General features: G+C 39.5%; 1 protein-coding gene across 1 annotated transcript; it reads left to right on the forward strand.

The window, feature by feature from the left end:
- Window positions 1-276: 276 nt before the first annotated feature.
- MTERF3 (mitochondrial transcription termination factor 3) lies at window positions 277-23,426 on the forward strand. The gene is made up of 8 exons (XM_002759125.5): window positions 277-387; window positions 3,158-3,525; window positions 4,846-4,998; window positions 11,338-11,527; window positions 16,389-16,536; window positions 17,182-17,253; window positions 19,440-19,601; window positions 23,158-23,426. Exons 2-8 carry the CDS (start codon window positions 3,192-3,194, stop codon window positions 23,350-23,352), a joined length of 1,254 nt encoding a protein of 417 aa, XP_002759171.3. The 5' UTR covers window positions 277-387; window positions 3,158-3,191; the 3' UTR covers window positions 23,353-23,426.
- The last annotated feature ends 281 nt before the right edge of the window (window positions 23,427-23,707 follow it).

Consider the following 23,707-nt stretch of genomic DNA (forward strand, 5'->3'; position numbering starts at 1 on the left):
GCGCGAGAGGGCGGGGTCGCGGCGCCGCCACCGCGGCCTGGGACAGGGGGCGCCGCTGACCGTCCCCACGCTGTTGTCCCGGCTGAGGCATCTCTATGCACTTGAGCAGCCTTCAGACTTGAAGTCCACAGGGCTCCAGGAGAGGGGCGTGCCGGAGAGGGGCAGCAGGGCCCCGTAGCTGACTTTTTCTCGCGCACGCAGCCCGCTGTCTCCCCGCGCAGCCCGACACATGGTCTCGCCCACTCCGGCCGCAGCCCACGTGGGCCGGGGAGCGCCGCTGCGCTGGGCCTGGCTGGCGGCGGAGCGGGCGGGCGGCGCCGCGGGACAGCGCGCGGCGAGTCGGTCGGTCCCCGGGGCACCCGCTACGGGGCGCAGGCCTCCCCACAGGTAAAGCAGGAGCTGCCCCAGCGCGAGGATGGCGCTCCTGGCAGGGGTTCAGGTCCCGATGCACCTGCGTCCAGGCCGCGCCCCAGGGCCTTTAGGTTTTCGCGGCCCAGTCTTGGGTGATTGGTTTGGTTTTGTGTTTTTCCCCGGCTGATGTAATGAAAACTCAACCATGCTTGCTGATTAGCGCTGTGTGAGAATCTTCTGGAGGGGGCTCTGCCTTCCTGCGGAAGTTGGGTTTGGGGAACTGAAATGGGCTGAAATGGCCTAGGGAAGTATTGAGAGACCCTTTATGCGGAAGCTACCCCCATAACTTCCCTTTCTTTCCTGATTTCATTTATAACCTTTCATAGGTAGAAATCTTGAACCCTCGAAAAACTATTTCAGTGTCTTTTTCTAGCAAAGCACTGGGTACATATATATATGAGCTGTATATATCAATTGTTAATAAACTAGAGTTTCTTTAAGGGTTTTCTGTAATTTTCCTGATGAAAGGACCGTGTTAGAAGACTTACGGTTACCTCACAGGGCTTTTATACACATCTGCACATGCCTTACCCGCTTTTGCATACTGTGTAAGAAAGTGAGTTAACTGTACTTGCTGTTGATTTCTTTCCATTCCGTAAGCATTAAAGCAGTTCAGGGCTCTGGGACAGTGGAGAATAGTCCCTGCAAGGGTGGCTCCCAAGATGAGACACCCAGCCCTTCTCTTGTGAGTGAACAATTAATCAGTTAAAATGTGTAAACCACAGTGAAATGGTGTGGAGAGGATAGTGCACTTGTAAATAAAAATGCAAAGATAAACAGTTGTATGCACAAAGATCTTTTAATGACTGGATAAAATTTGAAAGTGAATCTTCCTGATGTTTAAGGGGTGTTGAGTGTGGAAAGGCTTCAGGGTGAATTTGGGATTTCAGGAGTTTGAAGTAGGATGAAGTGCTTAAACGTCAAAAATGTTAGAGCTGATAGGGGCCTTATGAATCATCTTATTGTACCCTTAGCCTTTACAAAAAATGTCTGAAGAATGGTTATTGACTCCCCACCCCCACACCATGAGCTAGACATTTTGTTAGACGGCTGCCAGAAATAGCTTGTCAAGGTAGCACAACCAAGGTCTTCTGCTTCCCATTTAGTGCCCTTACGGACTACTGTGCAGAGAATTAATGCCGTAGGTTTGAGGGAAAACTTGGCACATTTAGAGGCTCGTTTCCTACCGAAATCTAACAAAAATCTCCTGTTCCATCAGGTTATTGTGAATACTTACTTTTCTAAAAATCATCCCAGAATGAGCCTAGTGCAGTGGCTCACACCTGTAATCCCAGTACTTTGGGAGGCTGAGGTGGGTGGATCACCTGAGGTCAGGAGTTGAAGGCCAGCCTGGCCAGCATGGTGAAACCTCCTCTCTACTAAAAACAGAAATTAGCCGGGCGTCTTGGCGGGTGCCTGTAATCCCAGCCACTTGGGAGGCTGAGGCAGGAGAATCACTTGAACCTGGGAGGTGGAGGTTGCAGTGAGCGGAGATTGCACCACTGCACTCCAGCCTGGGTGACAAAGCGAGACTCCCATCTAAAAAATAAGTAAATAAAATAATAAAATAATTGCAGAATGAAAGGAGACTTTCGCTTTTGTAAAATCTCTTTCAGCAAACTTCCCCAAACTACAAATCTCCAAGAAGAGATTAGACCCTCAACTATTTGGTCTAATTTAGAGCATAAAACAAGCCAAATTTCACTATGTAGAAAAACAACACAAAGTTGTAGGCAGCAGTTGATTCAGCAGAATCCATTTGTATTTGGTTGTGCAATCAGTAATAATGGCTAACATTTATTGAGCATTTCTTATATCCTGACTCCATCCTGTGTTTTATATGGATTGTCTTATTTAACATAAGATTATAGGCATCAAATTTACCTTTTTAATTAGCTGGCTAAATATAAAATCCCTTTATATTCCTGGAATTTAACATAGCATTTGCCTTTCTTGATAAAAAATCTTTTTGAAAAGAACTACTTTTTAAATCAAAATATACATTTATTCATTGCTGGTTGCTTATATATTTCTGTCACTTGGTTTTGTTTGTTAGTTTTGACCTTTTCTTTTTGAAGGCTTTTTTTTTTCCTTTCCTACAGTGAAGCAAAACTTAACAAAAGTGGTTTTGTTCAGTTCCCTTTGGAAGAACAACTTTTTCTGTGAAATAACCAACAGTGTTTAGCCCTGAGAATGAAGCAAGAAACTGCTTTCACTGTTCTATATGTCAATGATAATATTTTGATGATTCATTTGGGACACAGTAGATTTCTGTTTTTTCATTTTGGACTAATTCATATACATAAAATGCATTTGAATAATTCAGTGTTACTTTGATGAGCAATATGCTGCTGAAATGTCCTTCACACCAAATTTCAAGAACACTTAATTGCATCATCTTATTCTCTTCAAATGATTGAATTAACAGATCAGTGAGGTGCCCTGTCATTTGAACATTTTCCGATTTGTGTTTTAAGCGTTTTTCTTAACGCCAGTGGTTTTGCAGTTTGTTTTTTAATTGTAAAGTGTATCTTTATTTTTCCAGCTCAGAAGTTCCTATCTGTTGGTTTGCAACTGAGATTGCCTTGTTGTTGGCTTTTCCTGTGCATAAGAAACATCTCACTGTTTTAGACTAAATATATTTAAATACCTTTCATTTAGAAAAAAATAATTTCCAGTTTATCATTTTGTTGTTTGAATACTGTTTTAAACATGTAAGTGAATTAAATTTCTCTTCTCTTGACAGTTACATCTTTCCTTTGTAGACTACTTTAAGAAAAATGGCTTTGTCAGCCCAACAGATACCCAGATGGTTTAACTCAGTTAAGCTTAGGAGCCTCATTAATGCTGCGCAACTCACAAAACGTTTTACTAGACCAGGGAGAACGTTGTTACATGGCTTTTCTGCTCAGCCTCAGATGTCCTCTGACAATTGCTTTCTCCAGTGGGGATTTAAGACTTACAAGACTTCCTCCTTGTGGAATAGTTCCCAGACTACTAGCTCAAGTAGTCAAGAGAATAATTCTGCCCAAAGCACTCTGCTTCCTTCGATGAATGAACAATCAGAGAAGACACAAAAGATACCCAGCATTGATTCTGAAGTGTTTCTAGAAGGTAATTCTGAACTTTCAGAAAACTCTCCCTTTCCCTACTTTGGTCATTTAAATGAGCTGCCTGTTTACAGTCTGCTAGCCCATTTTAGGTAATATTTTGTACCAAGCAAGAAAAAGTAATGCCCATTCTATTGATGGACTTCTATCATGCCTTTATTTTACTGGCTAAGAAAAAGAAATTTGTGGGCTAACGTGTAAGATTATTTTATAGCTACAAATATAAAGCATTTGCTTTCTAAATACTTTATTGTTAAGATTCTTAAAAAATTTTAAGTAGTAATTAGGTTTATTAGAGTATAATCATATCAAGTAAAATTCATCTTTTGGGGTATAAAGTTCTATGAATTTTGACATATGCATTTAGTGTGTAACAACTACTGCAATCAACAAATAAAACAGTGATATTACTGCAGAAAGTTTTCTCATGTCGCTTTTTAGTCCTCTCCTTCCTGTGAATCCCGTTCTAGGAATATTTCACTGCTAATGAAATAATATGAGGTTAAGCAGACTATGAAGGAAAGAGAGCTGGGGAGAGGCTAGGGAGGAGAAGCTGGCTATAATTGATGAAAAAGGATAGTTAATGATTAGAGGCAAAAAATAGAACAAGAGATCCTAGGCCCAATTCCTTAGCTTAAAGTAATGCGTAGTTCTAAATGTCTTCCATACTGTGTTTGATTTTAAAAAAACAAAAAACCCTCAGAATCAGGGCTGTACTAGAGAGAATCACATCTCCTGTAGTTCTAAATGTCTTCCATACTGTGTTTGATTTAAAAAAAACGAAAAACCCTCAAAATCAGGACTGTACTAGAGAGAATCACATCTCCTGTAGAGAGGACTACAGGTTGTAGAAACAATCATAGAAGTCCTCTTAAACATGTATTTGAGGGTAATGTGGAGGGGAGGGCATTGAGTCAAAACAGACTTCCAGGATATGGTTAGTTTAACCCATGCAATTTAGGCTGTTGGCATATGAGTACTTTTGGCCAAGTTAACAGGCTATAGTAGATTCAATCTGTTTCAAAATGCACTTGAAAGTCTGGTGATCTTTAGCATTCTCACCTACTGATTAAGTGAAGGAAAGGAGTTGTGTGCTTTGAAATTTACCAACAATTTCTAATCTTGGAGTAACAGCAGTTAGTCTGTCTAAATAGTTTTAACCTTACCTCTCAAAAAGTGAAAAATTTGGGGGCTTCTTGGATGTTTAATTCTAAAATGATCCCAAGATCTAACCACTGAAAGAAGCAAACGGCAAGAGGCAGTCATTGTAGAAATAGTTTTAAGTGTGCATATTAGAACACTAACTTGTTTCTCTCTTTCAAAGAACTGGATGATTTGCCTCCATTGTCTCCAATGCAGCCAATTTCGGAGGAAGAGGCTATTCAGATTATTGCAGCCCCTCCATTGCCCCCATCTTCATTCACACTACAAGACTATGTGGATCATTCTGAGACTCTGCAGAAGTTAGTTCTTCTAGGTAAGTTTGCCTAAGCTACAAGTACTTTTTGAGTGTACTCTTCATTACGTTTTTGCTTTACTTTTTTAAATTAACATTTTAATCTCTACTAAGTAGTATACAAACAGAAGCAAAAGTCAAATAGTATAAAAAGTGAGAAACTGTATTCCCTGCCTCTTCTTTGCTGATCTTGCATCCTATTCCCCAGATGTATCTTCTTAACTTGTATCATTCTTTCTGTTTGTGTCCAACCTCCACATTTTAAAATAATTGTTTGTAGTGCTGTTGTTTGGTTCATTGGTTTTAGATATCATTTAATCTCTTATATGTACATGTGTACTTTTCCTGTATTCTTTTCAATTCTCCTAATATAAGTTACAACTTTATATAAATCACTAGTAGTTACATTATGATATAAATATTGCAAGCTGCCCTAACAAGAAGTATGCTACCATTATTTACCTTCCTTTACAACTTTTCATTTTTCTGGCATTAATAGTTGCCTTGTTCTTCATTTGATGAGTTACTTAGTTTGTTTGTTTCTGGGGTTAAATTCTTCCATTTCTTTCAATAGCCTCTCAGCGATGTTTTTCCCAGTTAACCCTATGAGATGATGTATTGCATTTCCCCAGAGTGGATTGTTCCCTGCTTGCCCCACTACTCTGACGTCCTTCCTGAAGCCACTGTCCTCCTGATTTGAATGGTTTCTGTCTAGGGCTGCTCTGTAATTGTCACCGCTTGTTGACCAGTATGTTGCACTTGGATCTGGATAGCTGAAGGAGCCAGGGAAGCTCCCTCCAAACTTTCATTTAGTCATCTTATTTTTAGTCGGGAATTTCATTACCAACTTTTGCTTTTCTCGTTTTCTCTGGGTTTGGTGCTTCTCATACTTGATTTTCCCAGATAATGGATCTCCTTTCTCCTGATGCATTGAGAGGAACTGGATTTGGGGGAGGTCAGATTTCTCTATACCTAATCCCCCAGTTTTTAGTCTGTGCCACACCTCTAATCTCTCAGATCTTGGGACTGCAATTTTGGAGGCTTTTGGGTTTCTTGTGGTACTGATTGCTTACCACTTGCCAGATTCTCATTTGCAGGCATTTCAGTGCCGCCTTTAACCTCTCTTATAAAGCTGTTGCCATGCTTTCATCGGTTTTCATTTATTGTGGTGAGGGGATATAATCTCGTTTCATCAAAGAATAATCTTATTTTTTGTTTCTCATTGCCCATATTTTTGGGAGGTGTTTTAACAAGAGAGGAAAAAGAGAAAAACCTTTGCCCTGTTAGAAACTTTTAGGAGTTATCCTTGATTCTTTTTTTTTTTCTTTTTCCAGATGGAGTCTCACTCCATCTCCCAGGCTGGAGTACAGTGGTGCTATCTCAGCTCACTGCAACTTGCCTTCAGGGTTCAAGTGATTCTCCCGCCTTAGCTTCCCTAGTAGCTGGGATAACAGGTGGTGTGCCACCATGCCTGGCTAATTTTTGTATTTTTAGTAGACATGAGGTTTTGCCCTGTTGGCCAAGCTGATCTTGAACTCCTGGCCTCAAGCCATCCACCCACGTTGGCCTCCCAAAGTGCTGGGGTTACAGGCATGAGCCACCACACTCATCCTCTCCTTGATTCTTACTGCTTTTGTCCCATCCCCCTTTGCATCTAATTTAACGCCTTTTCCTGTGGATTCTACCATCTATATTTCTCTCAAATCCATCCACTTCTCTCATCCTACAGTTACTACCTCGTTTAGGTCCTCATTTGTCACTGAGTGGCTGCAGGAGCCTTTTGTCTGGACAGTCTTCTCCTCAGCAGTATTGACTCTGATATATTTTCAGTGTTAGAGCTCTTTCTGAAATATAGATCTAAGTCAGTGACCTATTTAAAATCCTTCAGAACCTTCCCATGGCATGTGGCTTCTGCTCACCTGTTCAGCTTCATGGCTTACCACTGCCCTCCTTTGTTTAGCCAACTCCAACAGCTGGAGAATATCACCGAAGTCCAAGTAACTTCTAAAGTGTCTTCTTGACCCTGCAGACAGAGTGACCTTCCTCAGGCTCTCATTTCAGTCCCTGCTCATTTGGATCCTAGCACTAATCACACTCTATTATAATTGAATACTCACGTCTCTGTGCCCAGTTACCCAAATATTACCTATATGTTTAGAATGGCCTTTGCTCTCAAGAAGCTTCAAGTCCTCAGAAACATCTAAATATATAAGAATAACTGGAAGCAAGGATAAAGGGTACATGAGAGATGCAAATCAAGTGAATCAACCTAAGTGTCCCTCAGTGGATGAATGGCTAAAGAAAATGTGGTATATTTGCACAATGGAAGTACTAGTCAGCCTTGAAAAGGGAGATCCTGTTATTTGCAACAACATGGATGAACCTTGAAGATGCTATGCTCAGTGAAATAAGCACAGAAGGACAAATGCTGCATGATCTCACTTATACATGAAAGCTAAAAAAGTTAAACTCACAGGAGCAGAGGGAGTTGGGGAGTGGGGGTGGGGAGGAATGAGTTGTTGGGCAAAGGGTACAAAGTTTCGATTAGACAGGTGCAGGTGCCATAACTTCTGGAGATCTGTTGTCCAGCATGATGATGGTAGTTAATAGTAATGTATACTTGAAAACTGCTCAGAGAGTAGATTTTAAGTGATCTTACCACAAAAAAAAGATGAGTATGTGAGATAATGAATATGTTAATTAGCTTGATTTAATTCCACTATGTTTACAGATGTCAAAACATCATGTTGTACCTCATCAATATATACAATTAAAAAAATATACTTTCAGAGGCAAGAAAAGGATGACATCTGCTGTGAGGAGATAATCACCTTTTCTTTCAAAACAGCTTTCCCTGTCCTATGGCAGGTGCTATGGGTGATACAAGATAAACCCAAGACACAGTTCTCATCTTATCTTTTTTGAGACACAGGGTCTTTCTCTGTCACAGTCCAGGCTGGAGTGCAGTGACACAGTCTTGGCTTATTGCAGCCTTGACCTCTGGGGCTGAAGTGATCCTCCTGCCTCAGCCTCCCAAGTAGCTGGGACTGCAGGCACATGCCATCCTGGCTAATACGTTTGATTTTTTGTAGTGGGGTGGTTCTCACTGTGTTGCTCAGTCTGGTCTCAAACTCTTGGGCTCAAGCTATCCTCCCACCTTGGCTTCCCAAAGTGCTGGGATTACAGGCATGAGCCACCATGCCTGGCCTAGTCCTTGTCTTTCAATATTACAGTATACTTACAGGTTTGGAATGTTTCCACCATTCCTTTATCTGTATGCTGATACTTCAACAGTATGTCTTACAAGTAACTTAAAAAACTTATTTGCTCTGTCAGACAGTATTTCTGAGTACTCAAGTCCTAGTTCTTCTCTGTTTGCTTCTGAGACCTGTTTTCTGCCTGATCTGTATCCCAGGAGGCCAACCCCTGTGCACCAGGGCTCCTATGCTAGCTGGCTTCTTGGCAGCTTCAGCCAGTGGGAGGCACCTGCAGGACAGAAGGCAGAAGGGCCAGGTGGGGATATTTTTCCCGTTCCTTCCCTTCTTTGGGTCTTGTAACTGCCTCGCTCCATGACAACAGCTCCTCCTGAGCAGCCCTTCATTAATAGCCTCTAGTCCTTCTGCGCCCTGGTAACATTTTGCCTCCTTGTCTCTTTAGCGTTGGGCTCTCGTTTGTTGTCTTAAGGCTGCTTGCACCGCTATATAGAGTCCCTTCATTAAAGCCCTTGTCATTTGTACTTTACAGGGCATGTTGTATAGCCTGCTAGACCCTGATTGATGTACTAAATACATGTAACTATAACTTAGTACAATGGTAATATTTGTAATTACTGAACTGATAAGGGAAAGCCCAACTAGACTGGTCACCTAGAGGTTCGAATCGTGTGCTATTCTTTTTTTATAAATCCAGTGCCTTACAGAAGTGCCTGGTCCATAGTAGGCTTTCAGAGGCTATTTATTGAAGTTAATGACATGAAGTGAGCCCAAGTTATTTGCATTGAGAGCAGTGTGCACTCCTGTTGAGATTCTGCTCTCCTACTGCTGTTAAAAAGCAGCTTTTCAGGATTTCTGTTCAAGCACAGTCAGGGTGTGACAGCTCATGCTGAGCAAGGCACTTCAGTACATGTCAGCTGTAATATTTAGTTAAATGTGAAGTCTGAGCCCTTTATGTTGTTTTTAAAGCGTCTGCTCCCCCATTTATCACAGATTTTTGGAACTGGTTTTCATCTTACTTATTTGTCCCTGTAATAATTGAATCTATTTTTCTACTAATATTATTTTTTTATTACAAAAGAATTACATCTGGTTGTCAAAAGTGCAAATATTATAAGAGAAGGACCTCTTACCCTCTCTGCATCCCCAGTTCCACTTCTCAAAGGTAACCACTAGTACCAATTTGTAGAATAGCTTTCCAGACCTTTTACTATACATAGGTTTTATACTTTTCTGTAGTTAAACTTAATTTTCTTTAATTCTTTGTTTTTCTAGTAGAGCTAATATATGTTTAGATTCTTTATCTAGAATTAATTTCCGCATAAGATATAAAGAGAATTATACTTTTTTAAAAAGTATAGTTAGTGATCCCATATATTTTAACAAATAGTCCATCTTTTCCCCCATTGATTTTAAATGCCATTATTGTATAATAACATTTTTTAGTTTATCCTGGATCTGTTTCTGGTCTTCATTCTGTAAGTGTGTGTATTTGTCCATTTTCATGCTGCTGATAAAGACATAGCGGAGACTGGGCAATTTACAAAAGAAAGAGGTTTAATGGACTTATAGTTCCACGTGTCTGGGGAGGCCTCACAATCATGGTGGAAGATGAAAGTCATGTCTACATGGTAGCAGGCAAGAGAAGAGAGCTTGTGCTGGGAAACCCCCATTTTTTTTTTTTTTTTTAATTTTTTATTGGATTTTAGGTTTTGGGGTACATGAGCAGAGCATGTAAGACAGTTGCATAGGAACACACATGGCAGTGTGCTTTTCTTTCCTTCTCCCCTTCACCCACATTTGGCATTTCTCCCCAGGCTATTCCTCCCCACCTCCCCCTCCCACTGGCCCTCCCCTTTTCCCCCCAATAGACCCCAGTGTTTAGTACTCCCCTTTCTGTGTCCATGTGTTCTCATTTTTCATCACCCACCTATGAGTGAGAATATGCGGTGGAAAACCCCCATTTTTAAAACCATCAGATCTCTTGTGATTTATTCATTGTCACACAACAGCACAGGAAAGACCTGTCCCCATGATTCAGTTACCTCCCACCCAGCCTCTCCCACAACACGTGGGAATTCAAGATGAGATTTGGGTGGGGACACAGCCAAATCATATCATTGTGTCTATGTGTATTTAATCCATTTTGCTGTTTGTGGGCATCTTATATCAATACCTGTTTAATATCAAGAAATTTCTATTTATAATTATATTTGGTTCTAATAATATTTGGAGTTATAATGAATATGATGATTTATTTTTTTGATTGTGGATGTCACTAAGAAGTTTTAAATGTGGAGGTTTAAGGTTGTATACTTTCTGCTTTTTTTGTATACTTGAAAGGCTATGTGTTCACTTGTTCTCACTCAGACATTTCTTGAGTTTCTCCAAGGGACTTGTCTCTGAGCTAAAAACCTAGAGATTACAATGATGAGTAAGGCACAGGGTAATTTTTATTCCCCCTATGATAGAAGTACCAGTTACTATGGGGTTCATTAGGGACTGACAAATGTTCTCAAACAATATTCAAGACCCCTTAGACAAAAATGGGGACCCTACACCAATATGACTTAGTGAATTTTTTGGTGGGGGGGAAATGTAACATTAAATGCTCTATTTTCCTCTGTACTTGATTATTTAAATAAATACTATATTGTTTTTGCAACCAACTTAGTTTAAAAATATTTAGAAGTTTCAGCCAGGTTCAATGGCTCATACCTGTAATCCCAGCACTTTGGGAGGCCAAGGCAGGTGGATCACAAGGTTACGTGTTTGAGATCAGCCTGGTCAACATGTGAAATGCTGTCTCTACTAAAAATACAAAAATCAGCCAGGTGTGGTGTCGGGTGCCTGTAATCCTAGTTACTCAGGAGGCTGAGGCAGGAGAATTGCTTGAACCCAGGAGGCAGAGGTTGTAGTGAGCCAAGATTGCACCACTGCACTCCAGCCTGGGTGACAGAGCAAGACCCTGTCTAAATAAGTAAGTAAGTAAGTGAATAAGTAAAATGTTTAGAAGTTTCTGTTGATCTATCTCAGTGCTCCTTTGGATAAGTATGGATCTCCACTGGTAATTTCTTGTGCTTATGTATATGAGTTTAATGGGTGAACTATGACGTCATCTTCAAACAGTATTTATAATTTATCATAGGAGTGGATTTGTCCAAGATAGAAAAACATCCAGATGCAGCAAACCTCCTTCTGAGATTGGATTTTGAAGCAGACATTAAGCAAATACTCCTGTTTCTTAAAGATGTGGGTATAGAGGATAACCAACTGGGAGCATTCCTGACAAAAAATTATGCAATTTTCTCTGAAGACCTTGAAAATATGAAGACCAGGTAGGACTTTTAAAAGGATTCTCATATAACCCAAGAAGTGGTTATGAAGGAAATCCATGTGGAAGTTATTCTTTAAGTTTCTGCTGTACAAGGATCTACTGAGATAATGAACATCAATGTTATTTTGTTGTTATACACATTCTTTGATCTAAATTAAGTCTTTACAACACTTCTTTTATTCAACTACCCATTATTATTATTTTATTATTTGAGACAGAGTCTCACCCTGTTGCCCAGGCTAGAGTGCAGTGGCGAAATCTTGGCTCACTGCAGTCTCTGCCTCCTGGGTTCAAGCGATTCTCCTGCCTCAGCCTCCCAAGTAGCTGGGTGACTACAGAGGTCCGCCATCATGCCCTGCTAATTTTTGTATTTTTAGTAGAGACAGGGTTTTGCTACGTTGGGCAGGCTGGTTGAATTCCTGACCTTAAGTGATCTGCCCATCTTGGCCTCCGAAAGTGCTGGTATGTTACAGGCATGAGCCACCTGAGCACATTATGACTTATGTTTTCAACTTATTACTGAGTCAGTAATTAACTCTTTCCCTTTAGAAACTGGAGTAAGTTTTTTTCTAAAACAAAAAAAAATTGATTAACAAATAGTTTACTTATCTGACAGTGCACCTAAAGATATGAAAGCCTGATCTTTTGTAGTTTTTGTCTGGCCAATTTTTGTTGGTAGAAATCTGACATTGTCTTGGCAAATTATTGTATAATTTGCTTAATCTTTTTCCATAAGTTGGCTATTTTGGTTGTTCCTTGTTTTCTTCTTTAAAGAGTACTTTTATAAATATCTCTGTACTTCATTCACCATTCAAAGAATTATTGAATTTATGAAAATAAATACAGTGAGATACAGATCTGTGAGATAAGAATCCTACCAGGCATTGTGAATACCACAGAGAACAAGGCAAAACCCCTGTCTTTAAGTTAACATTCTCAATTCATCATCACCCCCACTTCTTACCCGGGCCAGTCTGTTCTCCCAGATTTGCTGAATATTCTTTTGCCCAACTCAGAAATATTGGTATTAACTTGGCTTCTCTTTTTTTATCGTCTACAACTAGTAAATCATGAAAGCTCATCAGTTCTACCCTTTTTGTAGCTCAAATCAGTCATCACATTTCTCTGAATCTTTGACTGTTTTGCCTCCGTTCCCCATTGTAGCACACCGAGGTCACTGCAGCGGTCTCCTAATTGATCTGCCTCTAGTCTTGACCCTCCAGACTGTTCTCCACACTGATGTTGATTTTCACTACATTTCAGAGAGCTTTGCGGTTCCTTAAACCATCAGAGTCTATTGTCTTTTCTCTGTATTAGGAAAGAAAAGGAAACTAAAACTGCATTTATTAAATTGAACGAGTTGAGGCCTTCTATATGCAAGACATTGGGCTAAACTTTAGAAATCAAAGACACAGTTTTTCCCTTCATGGGAGTAATAGTCTGGTGTAATATAGATAGGCTATGACAATACAGAGGGGAGGGGAGATAGCCCTGTAAGAAACTCATCTGACATATCCAGCTCTAGTTTTCCTGGCTGTCACGAACACTGATTCTCCAGTCAAAAACCGGCTTGTTCGTTTTACTCAAGATTTATTCCAAGAAAGCATGAATACCAGGAGAGTAGGGATCATTTCATAGGCTGCACCACTATTGTAGCCCCTTTGTACATGGGAGGCACAGAGAGGTTAAATAATTTGCCCAAGATTACACACTGTTAGTGTAAGTAGCAGAGTAAGTGGTTTCAACCCCAGTTAAACTCCAGAGTTCTGACTATTGCATACTGTCTCTCTATGTTTAATTCTTTGAAGGAAACTTAAGCTTAATAGCTTAAGTTACTTGCTCAAGTCACACATGCTCCTAACAGGTAAGGATTATTCTCACATAGATAGCAGAGTCCAATGATTCCTAAACCTGGCTGGCTATCAAATTAAGCTGTGGAACGTTTTTAAAAATTACTTAGAAATTTTTAATACATCCACAGGTATTCAAAAGAGCATACAATAAAAAATACTGAATAGGCATGGGTATGAGAACCTTTATTTAAATGAATTTTGTTTCTGCTTCTGATATATGCAGCAGCCTTATTTCTATAATAGCACTGATTTCATGTACTTATTTTTTCAATAAAAAATTAAAATCCTCAGAGAATTTTCAAATGAATAATCTGCATTTTAATTATTTAAATATTCTTTTTTTGGTTGGGTGGGCCTTATATATTGATTTTTTTATTGGAAAAATCATTACAATGTGGACAATAGTTTTGATCCTTTTTAAATCAAATGCCGAATCTTGCTGCCAAAAAAACAAGTAATACCTCCTTTTCTCCTACTTTTCCCCGTCCCTTGGCCTCCCAAGACCTACCTCTGGATACAGCTACTGTTACCAGGATTTTTTGTTCAATCTTCTAGGAGTGTTCTACCCTGTAAAGCGTGTATCTGTGTATACACACATGAACATAAACAGGTAACAATTGGTAGCATTTAGACATACTATTTATCCCACTATCTTATCTTAACTATATCTTGGAGATTATTTTTTCTTGGTTCCTCCTATTCTTTTTAACTCTAGTACAGTCCAGGCTGCGGATCTCCCTAGTACCTTCTGATAAGCATGGGATGTGTTTCCAGTTCACTGTTAGAACAAGGCTGCAGTGACTTACCTTGTAGATACTTCCGAAAAAATCACACATATTGGTCTCTCTGTAGGACGTATTTCTAGAGGTGAAAATGCTAGGTCAAAGGGTATGTTCGTCTGTAACTTTTAATAGACATTGTCAAATTATCCTTCATATGGGTTGTTTTGCACTTTATACTCTCCCCAACAGTGTACAGAAGTGCCAGATTCCCTGTTATCCTCACAAGTACAGTGCACACTTTGCTTTCAGTTCATGGTATAGATAAAAAGAATATTTCATTTGCTGGTTTGGAGCATCAAATGTTGAAACATGGAAGGTTCTTTGGAGCGTCTTTTCATATGTCGCATTTCTGTCTACGTTTACTTTTCTGTAATATCCTTTGCTATTTTTTAATCAGGCTTTCTTTCTTCTTTTCTGGTAAATGTTCTTTTACACATTAAGAAAATTAGTTCTGTCTCTGAGACATGTTGCAGATATTTTTCCTAGATTGTCACTTGTCTTTGACTTCATTTATAGTAGGTTTTTATTTTTGCCATGCATTTAAAATTTTGTTACTTAAATGTATAAATATTTTCTTCCCATGGCTTCTAAGGAACTATTTTTAAAGGAGTAATAATTGTGATTATAAAGTAATATAAGTTTTGGTATATAGTATAAAAATGCCATACGCTTTAGGTGTAGGCAGGCCTTAATTCACATCTTAGTTTTGTCACTAATTAGGTGATGACCTCAGACAAGTTATTTAGCTTCCCTGAATCCATGGTTCATCAAATGTAATGTGAAAAATGAACCTGGTTCAAAAGTTTTTTTTGTTTTTCTGGTTGGAATTAAACAAGATAGTATCCTGATATATTTTAGACATGTAGTAAAACTGTCTTTTACTATGTTCTTAGATTTTATTTATTTATTTTTTTTTGAGACGGAGTTTCTCTCGTTACCCAGAATGTAGTGCAATGGCCCGATCTCGGCTCACCGCAACCTCCGCCTTCTGGGTTCAAGCAATTCTCCTGCCTCAGCCTCCCGAGTAGCTGGGACTACAGGCGCGCACCACCATGCCCAGCTAATTTTGTATTTGTAGTAGAGACAGGGTTTCACCTTGTTGACCAGGATGGTCTCAATCTCTTGACCTCATGATCCACCTGCCTTGGCCTCCCAAAGTGCTGGGATTATAGGCGTGAGCCACCGCGCCCGGCGTGTTCTTAGATTTTAAAAAATCAACCCTGTTATTCTATAATCAAACATTCTGTATTTTACATAGTTTGATTTTCAAAAACTTAGCAGGAAAATCTGTCAGTTAACAAAATACATATTGAAAGACTGTGATTATTTATTACAGTCTTTTTTATGTAAAAATTATGCTTGAAAAAAATTTATTTATGAATATACGTACTCAGGCCAGGCGCCATCATTCAATGCCTGTAATCCCAGCACTTTGGGAGGTCGAGGTAGGCTTATCATTTGAGGTCAGGAGTTTGAGACCAGGCTGGTCAACATGGTGAAAACCCATCTCCACTAAAAATAGAAAAATTAGCTGGGTCTAGTGATGCTTGCCTGTAATCCCAGCTACTTGGGAGGCTTAGGCAGGAGAATCACTTGAACCTTCGAGTTGGAGGTTGCATTGAGCTGAGATCATGCCATTGTACTCCAGCCTGGGCAATACAGTGAGACTCTGTCTGGAAAAAAAAAATGGAAAAGAAAAGAAATACTCAGTAAATATGCTAACCTAAAAAATGCTTCTCTCAATTATAACCATGCTTAAGGGTCTTTCTTTTTATACAAATTATTTTCTTAATTTGTGTTTTTTTCTGTTCTCATTAAAAACAAAAATCTTAAGCAGATGCCATTTCATTTTTTCTTACCAAGTAATAAACCAGATTAATTGAAAAGAGAATCTAAAGGTCAGTGCAAAAGCAATCACAGTTTTGCTATTGAAAGTAATGGCAGAATCTGCAATTATTTTTGCACCAACCTGATACCTATTCATGGATTTCATAATTAGTTTCTGTTTTCAAGTATAAATGGAAACCATTCAGAGGTGGGTGAATGCTTGTTTTGTTTTAACCATATTTGTGTCATTGTTACAGAATGTTTTTATTTAGTTAGTAATTTAGAAATGTGGGAGCCTTTTTAAAAATAGCTGTTACTTTGGAAAGCAGCATGAGACTCTGTCTCAAAAAAAAAAGAATGTAAATGTTTATCACATGCATGTATATTTATGTTTCTCTAGGGTGGCTTATCTGCATTCAAAAAATTTCAGTAAAGCAGATGTTGCACAGATGGTCAGAAAAGCACCATTTTTGCTGAACTTTTCAGTGGAAAGACTGGATAACAGATTGGGATTTTTTCAGAAAGAACTTCAACTTAGTGTGAAGAAGGTAAAGAAAAGGAGAGAATTTATTTATTTCCATGGCAGGTACATTTTAGTAGCTGGTAAATCTCATGTTCCTAACAGATGCCTGGCCCATGTGAATCCTATAAATTCCTGGTATTTTTTGTACAAAATGAATTATCCTGCTAATTTAAACATAAAACTACATCATTTTATAATACTTCATCAAGTTGGTTCCTTCAGTTTTTGTTTTCCTTTTTTTTCCCAAACGGTACTAACTTTATATATTCCTGGAGTTCCTATCATTTTTCTGATTGGATCATACACACACACACACACACACACACACACACACACACACATATGTATATATGATTGGGTTATATATATGACTCACTAGACCCATATATATATTTTACTTTATTTTATTTTTTGAGATGAGTGTTGCTCTGTTGTCCAGGCTGCAGTGCAGTGGCTCTATCTCAGCTCACTGCAATCTCCACCTCCTGGTTTTAAGCAATTCTCCTGCCTCAGCCTTCCAAAGTGCTGGGATTACAGGTGTGAGGCACGGTGCCCAGCCAGTTGGGTCATATTTTAAGTTTTAACTTTGTATCTTAGTAATGCCTTAATTTTCCAAACTAGTTAAATATGCACGTATAGTAACACTAGATTGTGTTGTTTGCAACCATAGACCAGAGATCTGGTAGTTCGTCTCCCAAGGCTGCTCACTGGAAGTCTGGAACCTGTGAAAGAAAATATGAAGGTAGGACTTTAGACTTTTGAGAAATCAGTTTCTTTAAGTGTTAAAATCCTCTGAGGAGAATAGATTTTGCGATTGTCATCTAAAGAAAACTAGACTTTAAAATAAGTTATTTCTAAAAAGAGAAATAGGCAGTTAACAAATGTCTAGCAAGCAGTTTGTTTCAGTTAATGTTTTCGCATGTTGACCAGGTGTTACGTGAGTAAATTACCTTGCAGACATTGACACCCGCCATCCTAAAGCAATAGATTAGGATATAAGTGGTGCCCTGAAACTGCTTCTGTTGCCAACATGGGAGTCTGACATCTTTGTTACCTGGGTAGTGTTACCAGTCTATGAAACTACTCCTGTTGCCCAGCATGACAGTCTGTGTATATCTTGGGGACTTTGGGAGGCTGGATCCAAAAGACTTCTATGAAGGGAGGAGCGGCCATATTGCTCTTCTTAGCACTTGTCCCAATTGCCAACTCTCATTCTGTCACAGAACATACCAGACACTCTTTACCATCCTTCCTCCATGAGAAAAAAATGAAGCCAAGGGCAGCTGACTAGTTAGCATAGAAAGCCATAGCAGTATTTGAAATTACTATGTAAGGGCTGTTTTCTGAAGTGAACAGTTCAGTTATTAAAGAAGTCTTTATTCAGCTCCTGCCCAAGCGCTATGCTGGGGAGACAACCCCTCCTTTCAAGGAGCTTACAATCTAATGGGAGATCAAATCCAGAGTGACAGGGACAGTGACTTTGTGGGGGCACACAGGACACTACGAAAGCAAGTAGAGGATTTGGCCCATGTTTGAGTGTTTAGTTCATCACCTCTGCCTGGAATGTTGACATGTCATTTTTCAGACAACATATATGTGAGTGCGCTTGGGAGCAAAAGCTTAAAAGGCATTTTGAAGATCCTGCTGCTGAAGGATCTGTTTGGTGTTGGGCCCATGCCACTGACCTGCCAGCCCTCCCATGTCACTCATTCTGTCTCTTAATTACGGTTGCCCCTTAGGTGGTCTTTATGATGATCACTGTGTAGCTCTTTCTCAGCTGAGGGGTTTGAAATTCTGGTGACCTCAGGGGCCGGAAGCTGTAATTCCTTGAAGGCACTGGTGTAGCTGTCTCCAATTTTTTTCTTTTTTAAGACAGAGTCTCACCCTTGCCAGGCTGGAGTGCAATGGTGCAATCTCAGCTCACTGCAACCTCCACCTCCCAGGTTTAAGTGATGTGTCAGCCTCCCAAGTAGCTGGGACTACGGGCATGTGCCACCATGCTCAGCTAATTTTTTTCGTATTTTTATTAGAGATGGGGTTTCACCATATTGGCCCAGCTGGTCTGGAACTCTTGACCTCATGATCTGCCCATCTTGACTTCCCAAAGTGCTGGGATTACAGGCATGAGCCACTGTGTCTGGCTATCTCCAAATTTTAAAATGTTATTTTAAGTTTTAAAAGAATCATGGCCAGGTGTGGTGGCTCATGCCTATAATCCTAGCACTTTGGGAGGCCAAGGCGGGCAGACCACTTGAAGTCAGGAGTTTTAGACCACTTGGCCTACATGGTGAAACCTCATCTCTACTAAAAATACAAAAATTAGCCAGGCATGGTTGTAGGTGCCTGTAATCCCAGGTACTTAGGAGGCTGAGGCAGGAGAATTGCTTGAATCCAAGAAACAGAAATTATAGTGAGTTGAGATCATGCCACTGCACTCCAGCCTGGACGACAATGCAAGAGTCTGTCTCAAGAAAAAAAAAGAATCATGGCCAAGCGTGGTGACTCATGCCTGTAAGCTCTTTGAGAGGCCAAGGCAGGTGGATAACTTGTGGTCAGGAGTTCAAGACCAGCCTGGCCAACATGGTGAAACCCTGGCTCTACTAAAGATAACAAAAACTGGCCTGGTGTGCTGGCATTTCTCTGTAGTCCCAGCTACTTGGGAGGCTAATTTTTTTCGTATTTTTATTAGAGATGGGGTTTCACCATATTGGCCCAGCTGGTCTGGAACTCTTGACCTCATGATCCGCCCATCTTGACTTCCCAAAGTGCTGGGATTACAGGCATGAGCCACCGTGTCTGGCTATCTGCACTCCAGCCTGGGCAACAGAGCGAGACTCCATCTCAAAAAAAAAGAATCAGTGCACCCTTAGCATGGTACCAAAATAAATATTTCTACTTAGGATTCATAGCAAATTTACTTTCTTTTAGGTTTATCATCTTGAACTTGGTTTTAAACATAACGAAATTCAACATATGATCACCAAAATCCCAAAAATGTTAACTGCAAATAAAAGGAAACTTACTGAGACGTTTGATTATGTGCACAATGTGATGAGCATTCCCCACCACATCATTGTCAAGTTCCCACAGGTAATGCCACTCACAGCTCTCTCTGTAAGCACTACTATTGCGCTTCATTCGGAACTGCCCTCCAGCTGCATAGTGCTGTGCACTGGGAAGAGTTTACAACTTGCAGGAAATGTACATCTCCTGAGGAGAAATCAGTGATTAATCTGTTTCCCTGGAGTTTCTACATACTCCTAGTTCTGATTGTTGAAATCAGGCAGAACAGATCGAATGTAGTCTCTCTCATGTTTTTCTCCATTTTACTTTGAAATAGATTTCCCTTAAAGTTCCTTTCACTGCTACATATACTTTTTAGTCACATTTTATTTAAATCCATGAATCAATAAGCCATACTGTAATGATCTCCTATCCCAATATAAAACGGTTTCAGTTTGCCATCATGCCAAAGCTGTAATTATATTTTCTAAGGTAATGAAACTTCCTTATTCTTTAGTGAGGGATAGTGTCTGCTGTTCACAAGATCATTAATCTTGAATATTGACTCTGTAAAAGCAGAAACTTTGTCTTACTTATATACTGCCAAATCCCCAGTGTCTAGAACTACACGTGGCACTAAGTAGGCATACAATATTTGTTGAACAAATGAATGATTGCATTTTCTCAAAGTAATCCTTTTTTTCTATTTCCCATATAAATCACCACTCAATATTTATTGGATAAATGAGAAAGTGAATTTTTATTTAAGTGATCCCTCTATTCCGTTCACTAGAACAGGTATGTTCCTGTTTTTGAAAGAAGATGGGTAAAAGAAATATAACCTTGGCTGGGCACAGTGGCTCACGCCTGTAATCCCAGCACTTTGGGAGGCAGAGGCAGGTGGATCACGAGGTCAGGATTTCAACACCAGCCTGGCTTGGTGAAACCCCGTCTTTACTAAAAATACAAAAATTAGCTGGGCATGGTGGTGGGCACCTATAATCCCAGCTACTCGGGAGGCTGAGGCAGAGGCAGATAACTGATTGAACCCGGGAGGTGGAGGTTGCAGTGAGCTGAGATTGCGCCATTGGACTCCAGCCTGGCAAGAGAGCCAGACTCTGTCTCTCAAAAAAAAAAGAAAGAAAGAAAGAAAGAAATATGACCTTAACACAACTCTCAGAACTAGATTGCATTTGGTCCAGTTCCTTCACATAGAGCTAGATTTTTTTTGCCCATTATACTTCACTAGGAATGGGCCCTTAATATAGAATTTTCCTATTTTACCAAATGTAAATACACTCATTATAAAAGTGATAGAAACCTACAGTTTTGTGAATTTAGCTCATGAAGTAATTGTGAAATAATCTTCAACAAAAAAGCAATGACAATTTGTTTTTCCCTGGGTTGGTGGGTAATTCAGTGACCACAGGTGATGGTAAGAATATCTGATACTGTCCCCTCCTAGCCCCGGTGGTCGTCATTTTCCCCAGCATATCCCTGAGCATCCATCAGTGCTAGATGCTGGGCACTAAGGATACAGAAGTCAAGCAGACGTGGTCTCTGTTCTTGTGGAAGTTACAATCAAGTGTGGAAGACAGGTTGAAAAATGGAATTGCTTTACATGATGGTAGAGAATCCTAACCAGAGCTCCTACATTGTGATTAATTTAATTTAGAAGTGGTAGAATTACAGAAGTAATAACAGCAATTGAGTACTCACTGTGTGCCAGCTCAATCTTTATTGCTTTATTTGTATTAACACATTTAATTCTCACAACAACTATATGAGGTAGATGCTATTATTATCCCTATTTTACACATAAAGAACTTAAGCTTAAAGAGATGTAAGTAATCTGTCCAAGGTTACCCAAGTAACGAGGTTGGGGCAGAGCCAGGATTAGAACTCCAGCAGTCAGGTTTAAAAACCCAAGCCATTTACTAGGATCTGCAAGAAGTGACATTTGAATTGTCTGCAGAAGAGTGAGTGGTATTTAAAAGATGGAGAGGAGCTTTCCAAGTAGAATAAAATAGAAGCTGACCAGATGCATCAAAATCACTTAAAAAACACAGATTTTAGACACCCCAAACCCTAGCTTCTGAGAAGTTGCGTTATAGAATTATGGCTTCCAAATTGGGATTCTCAGATTACCAGAGTCCAGGAGGAATCATCGGGAAAAACCCAGAAAAATAAAAAGCTTGTAAATGAAATAATACATTAATGGACAGTAAGGCTCTGAAGGGGCCGATACAGACTTTAAATTTTTGGCTGGTGTTTAAAACTCAGTGGCATGGAACTAATTTTCTCATGCAGATAATATTCCTGGTTGGCAGATTAATTTAGGATTAATTAAAAATGGGGAAAGAAGTATAACTTAATAACCATGATTAGTTGAGTCATTTCAAAGAAGACATGGTGGAAGGTAAAGGATAACTAACAAAAGCAGTTTTAGGGTAATGAACTTGAAGAAATCACTAAGCTAAGGAAAGAGGTTATATTTAGAAACCTTGGCTCTCCCCTCCTTTTGTGACTTTCTGAGAAGGCATAGCTGAAGTCCACCCTAGGATTATAGGGGACCAATAATTCTCAGGCTAGGGGTACTTTTCTTGTTTTAATTCCCAGAAATTTAATGTGTCATTAATGGGATGAAATTTTTGTGCCAGTGGCAAAGTGGCCCCTGGTGGCCAACAGCCCTCCCCCTGCACCACCACTCTAGTTTTTAGGAGTTTTTCTTTGAGGCAGATAAGACATATTTTCCCTAGTTACTCTCCCAGAGGTCAAATTCATTTCATTTTGATCCTAGTTAGGGGAAGCAGTGGGATTTAAAAAGAGAGGAGAGGTGTTACAGATTATGAAATCTTATATAATAAATTTTTCTTTTTTTTTCCTTTCACATATGCTAGAGCAATAAATACATTTTTTATATTAACATTGATCTCTGACGTTGGTTCTCAAACTTGGTAGATGTCAGAATCATCTAGAGGGCTTATTAAGACAGATTATTTCTGGGTCCTGCTCTCAAGGTTGCTGATTAAGTAGTTTTGTGGTGAGGCTTGAGGATTTGCTCTTACTTTTTTTGAGGAGTCTCTCTGTTGCCCAGGATGGAGTGCAGTGGCGTGATCTCAGCTCACTGCAACCTCTGTCTCCTAGGTTCAAGCAATTCTCCTGCCTCACTCTCCCAAGTAGCTGGGATTACAGGCATGCACCACCACATCCAGCTAATTTTTGTATTTTTAGTAGAGACGGGGTTTCACCATGTTGGCCAGCCTTGTCTCAAACTCCTGACCTCAGGTGATCTGCCTGACTTGGCCTCCCAAAGTGCTGGGACTACAGGCCTGATTCACCACACCTGGCTGAGGATTTGCCTTTTTAACACATTCTCCTCTGTCTCTGGAGCACTGAATCTTCTTTGCCCACAGTGTAGCCCTTAATTATTTTTTTATTGTTTTGTATGTTGATTTTGAATCCCTTTTTCTAGTTTCTTAACAGAAACTATAGGATTTAAATCTTAGGACATTTATCATACTTACTGAACATGTGGTCAGTACTTTGTATTGGTTAACCTATTAAAATTTTTGCCAAGTAAACTTTTTAATATTTCATCCTTCAGTGTACAGTGTTTTTTAAAAACTTTTTTCTTTTCTAGGTATTTAATACAAGATTGTTTAAAGTCAAGGAAAGACACTTGTTTCTTACCTACTTAGGAAGAGCACAGTATGATCCAGCAAAACCTAACTACATCTCTTTGGACAGATTAGTATCTATTCCTGATGAAATATTTTGTGAAGAGATTGCCAAAGCATCAGTACAAGACTTTGAACAATTCTTAAAAACACTTTAGATTTTTATGTATGTTAAAATGCAGTATTGTAACGTGAATATATATATGAATAAATAGAAATATTTTTAAATGCCTCAGGTCTCAACTGCTACTGGAAACCATTTGATACTGTAAACTTGGGTACATATATTGTGGTAGCTCTTTCTTCAAATTCCTAGTGACTTAATTCTTGTTTGACCTTTTCCTTCTTTCTTAGGAAACACAGCAAGCTCAGAAAAAGGGGGAGAGTTGGTTTACTATAAGTTGGTGCTTTGTCATTCTAGTGAAGATGAAAACAGTGGAAGATTTTTAAAGTGGTTGTGTTATTAAATGGCTTTATTTCCTTTGAAATGTTAGAGTTTCCTGAGCATACTGC

Source organism: Callithrix jacchus, chromosome 16 (assembly GCF_049354715.1).
Source record: "Callithrix jacchus isolate 240 chromosome 16, calJac240_pri, whole genome shotgun sequence".
Classification (NCBI taxonomy): Eukaryota; Metazoa; Chordata; class Mammalia; order Primates; family Cebidae; genus Callithrix; species Callithrix jacchus.

What these genes read in the sequence shown, in the direction of transcription:
- MTERF3 (XM_002759125.5), top strand. Translation starts at nt 3,192, where the DNA reads ATGGCTTTGTCAGCCCAACAGATACCCAGATGGTTTAACTCAGTTAAG. An exon ending in TTCTGAAGTGTTTCTAGAAG is followed by an intron (nt 3,526 to 4,845) that starts GTAATTCTGAAC and finishes TCTCTTTCAAAG; the next exon opens with AACTGGATGATTTGCCTCCA. An exon ending in CTGTGAAAGAAAATATGAAG is followed by an intron (nt 17,254 to 19,439) that starts GTAGGACTTTAG and finishes ACTTTCTTTTAG; the next exon opens with GTTTATCATCTTGAACTTGG.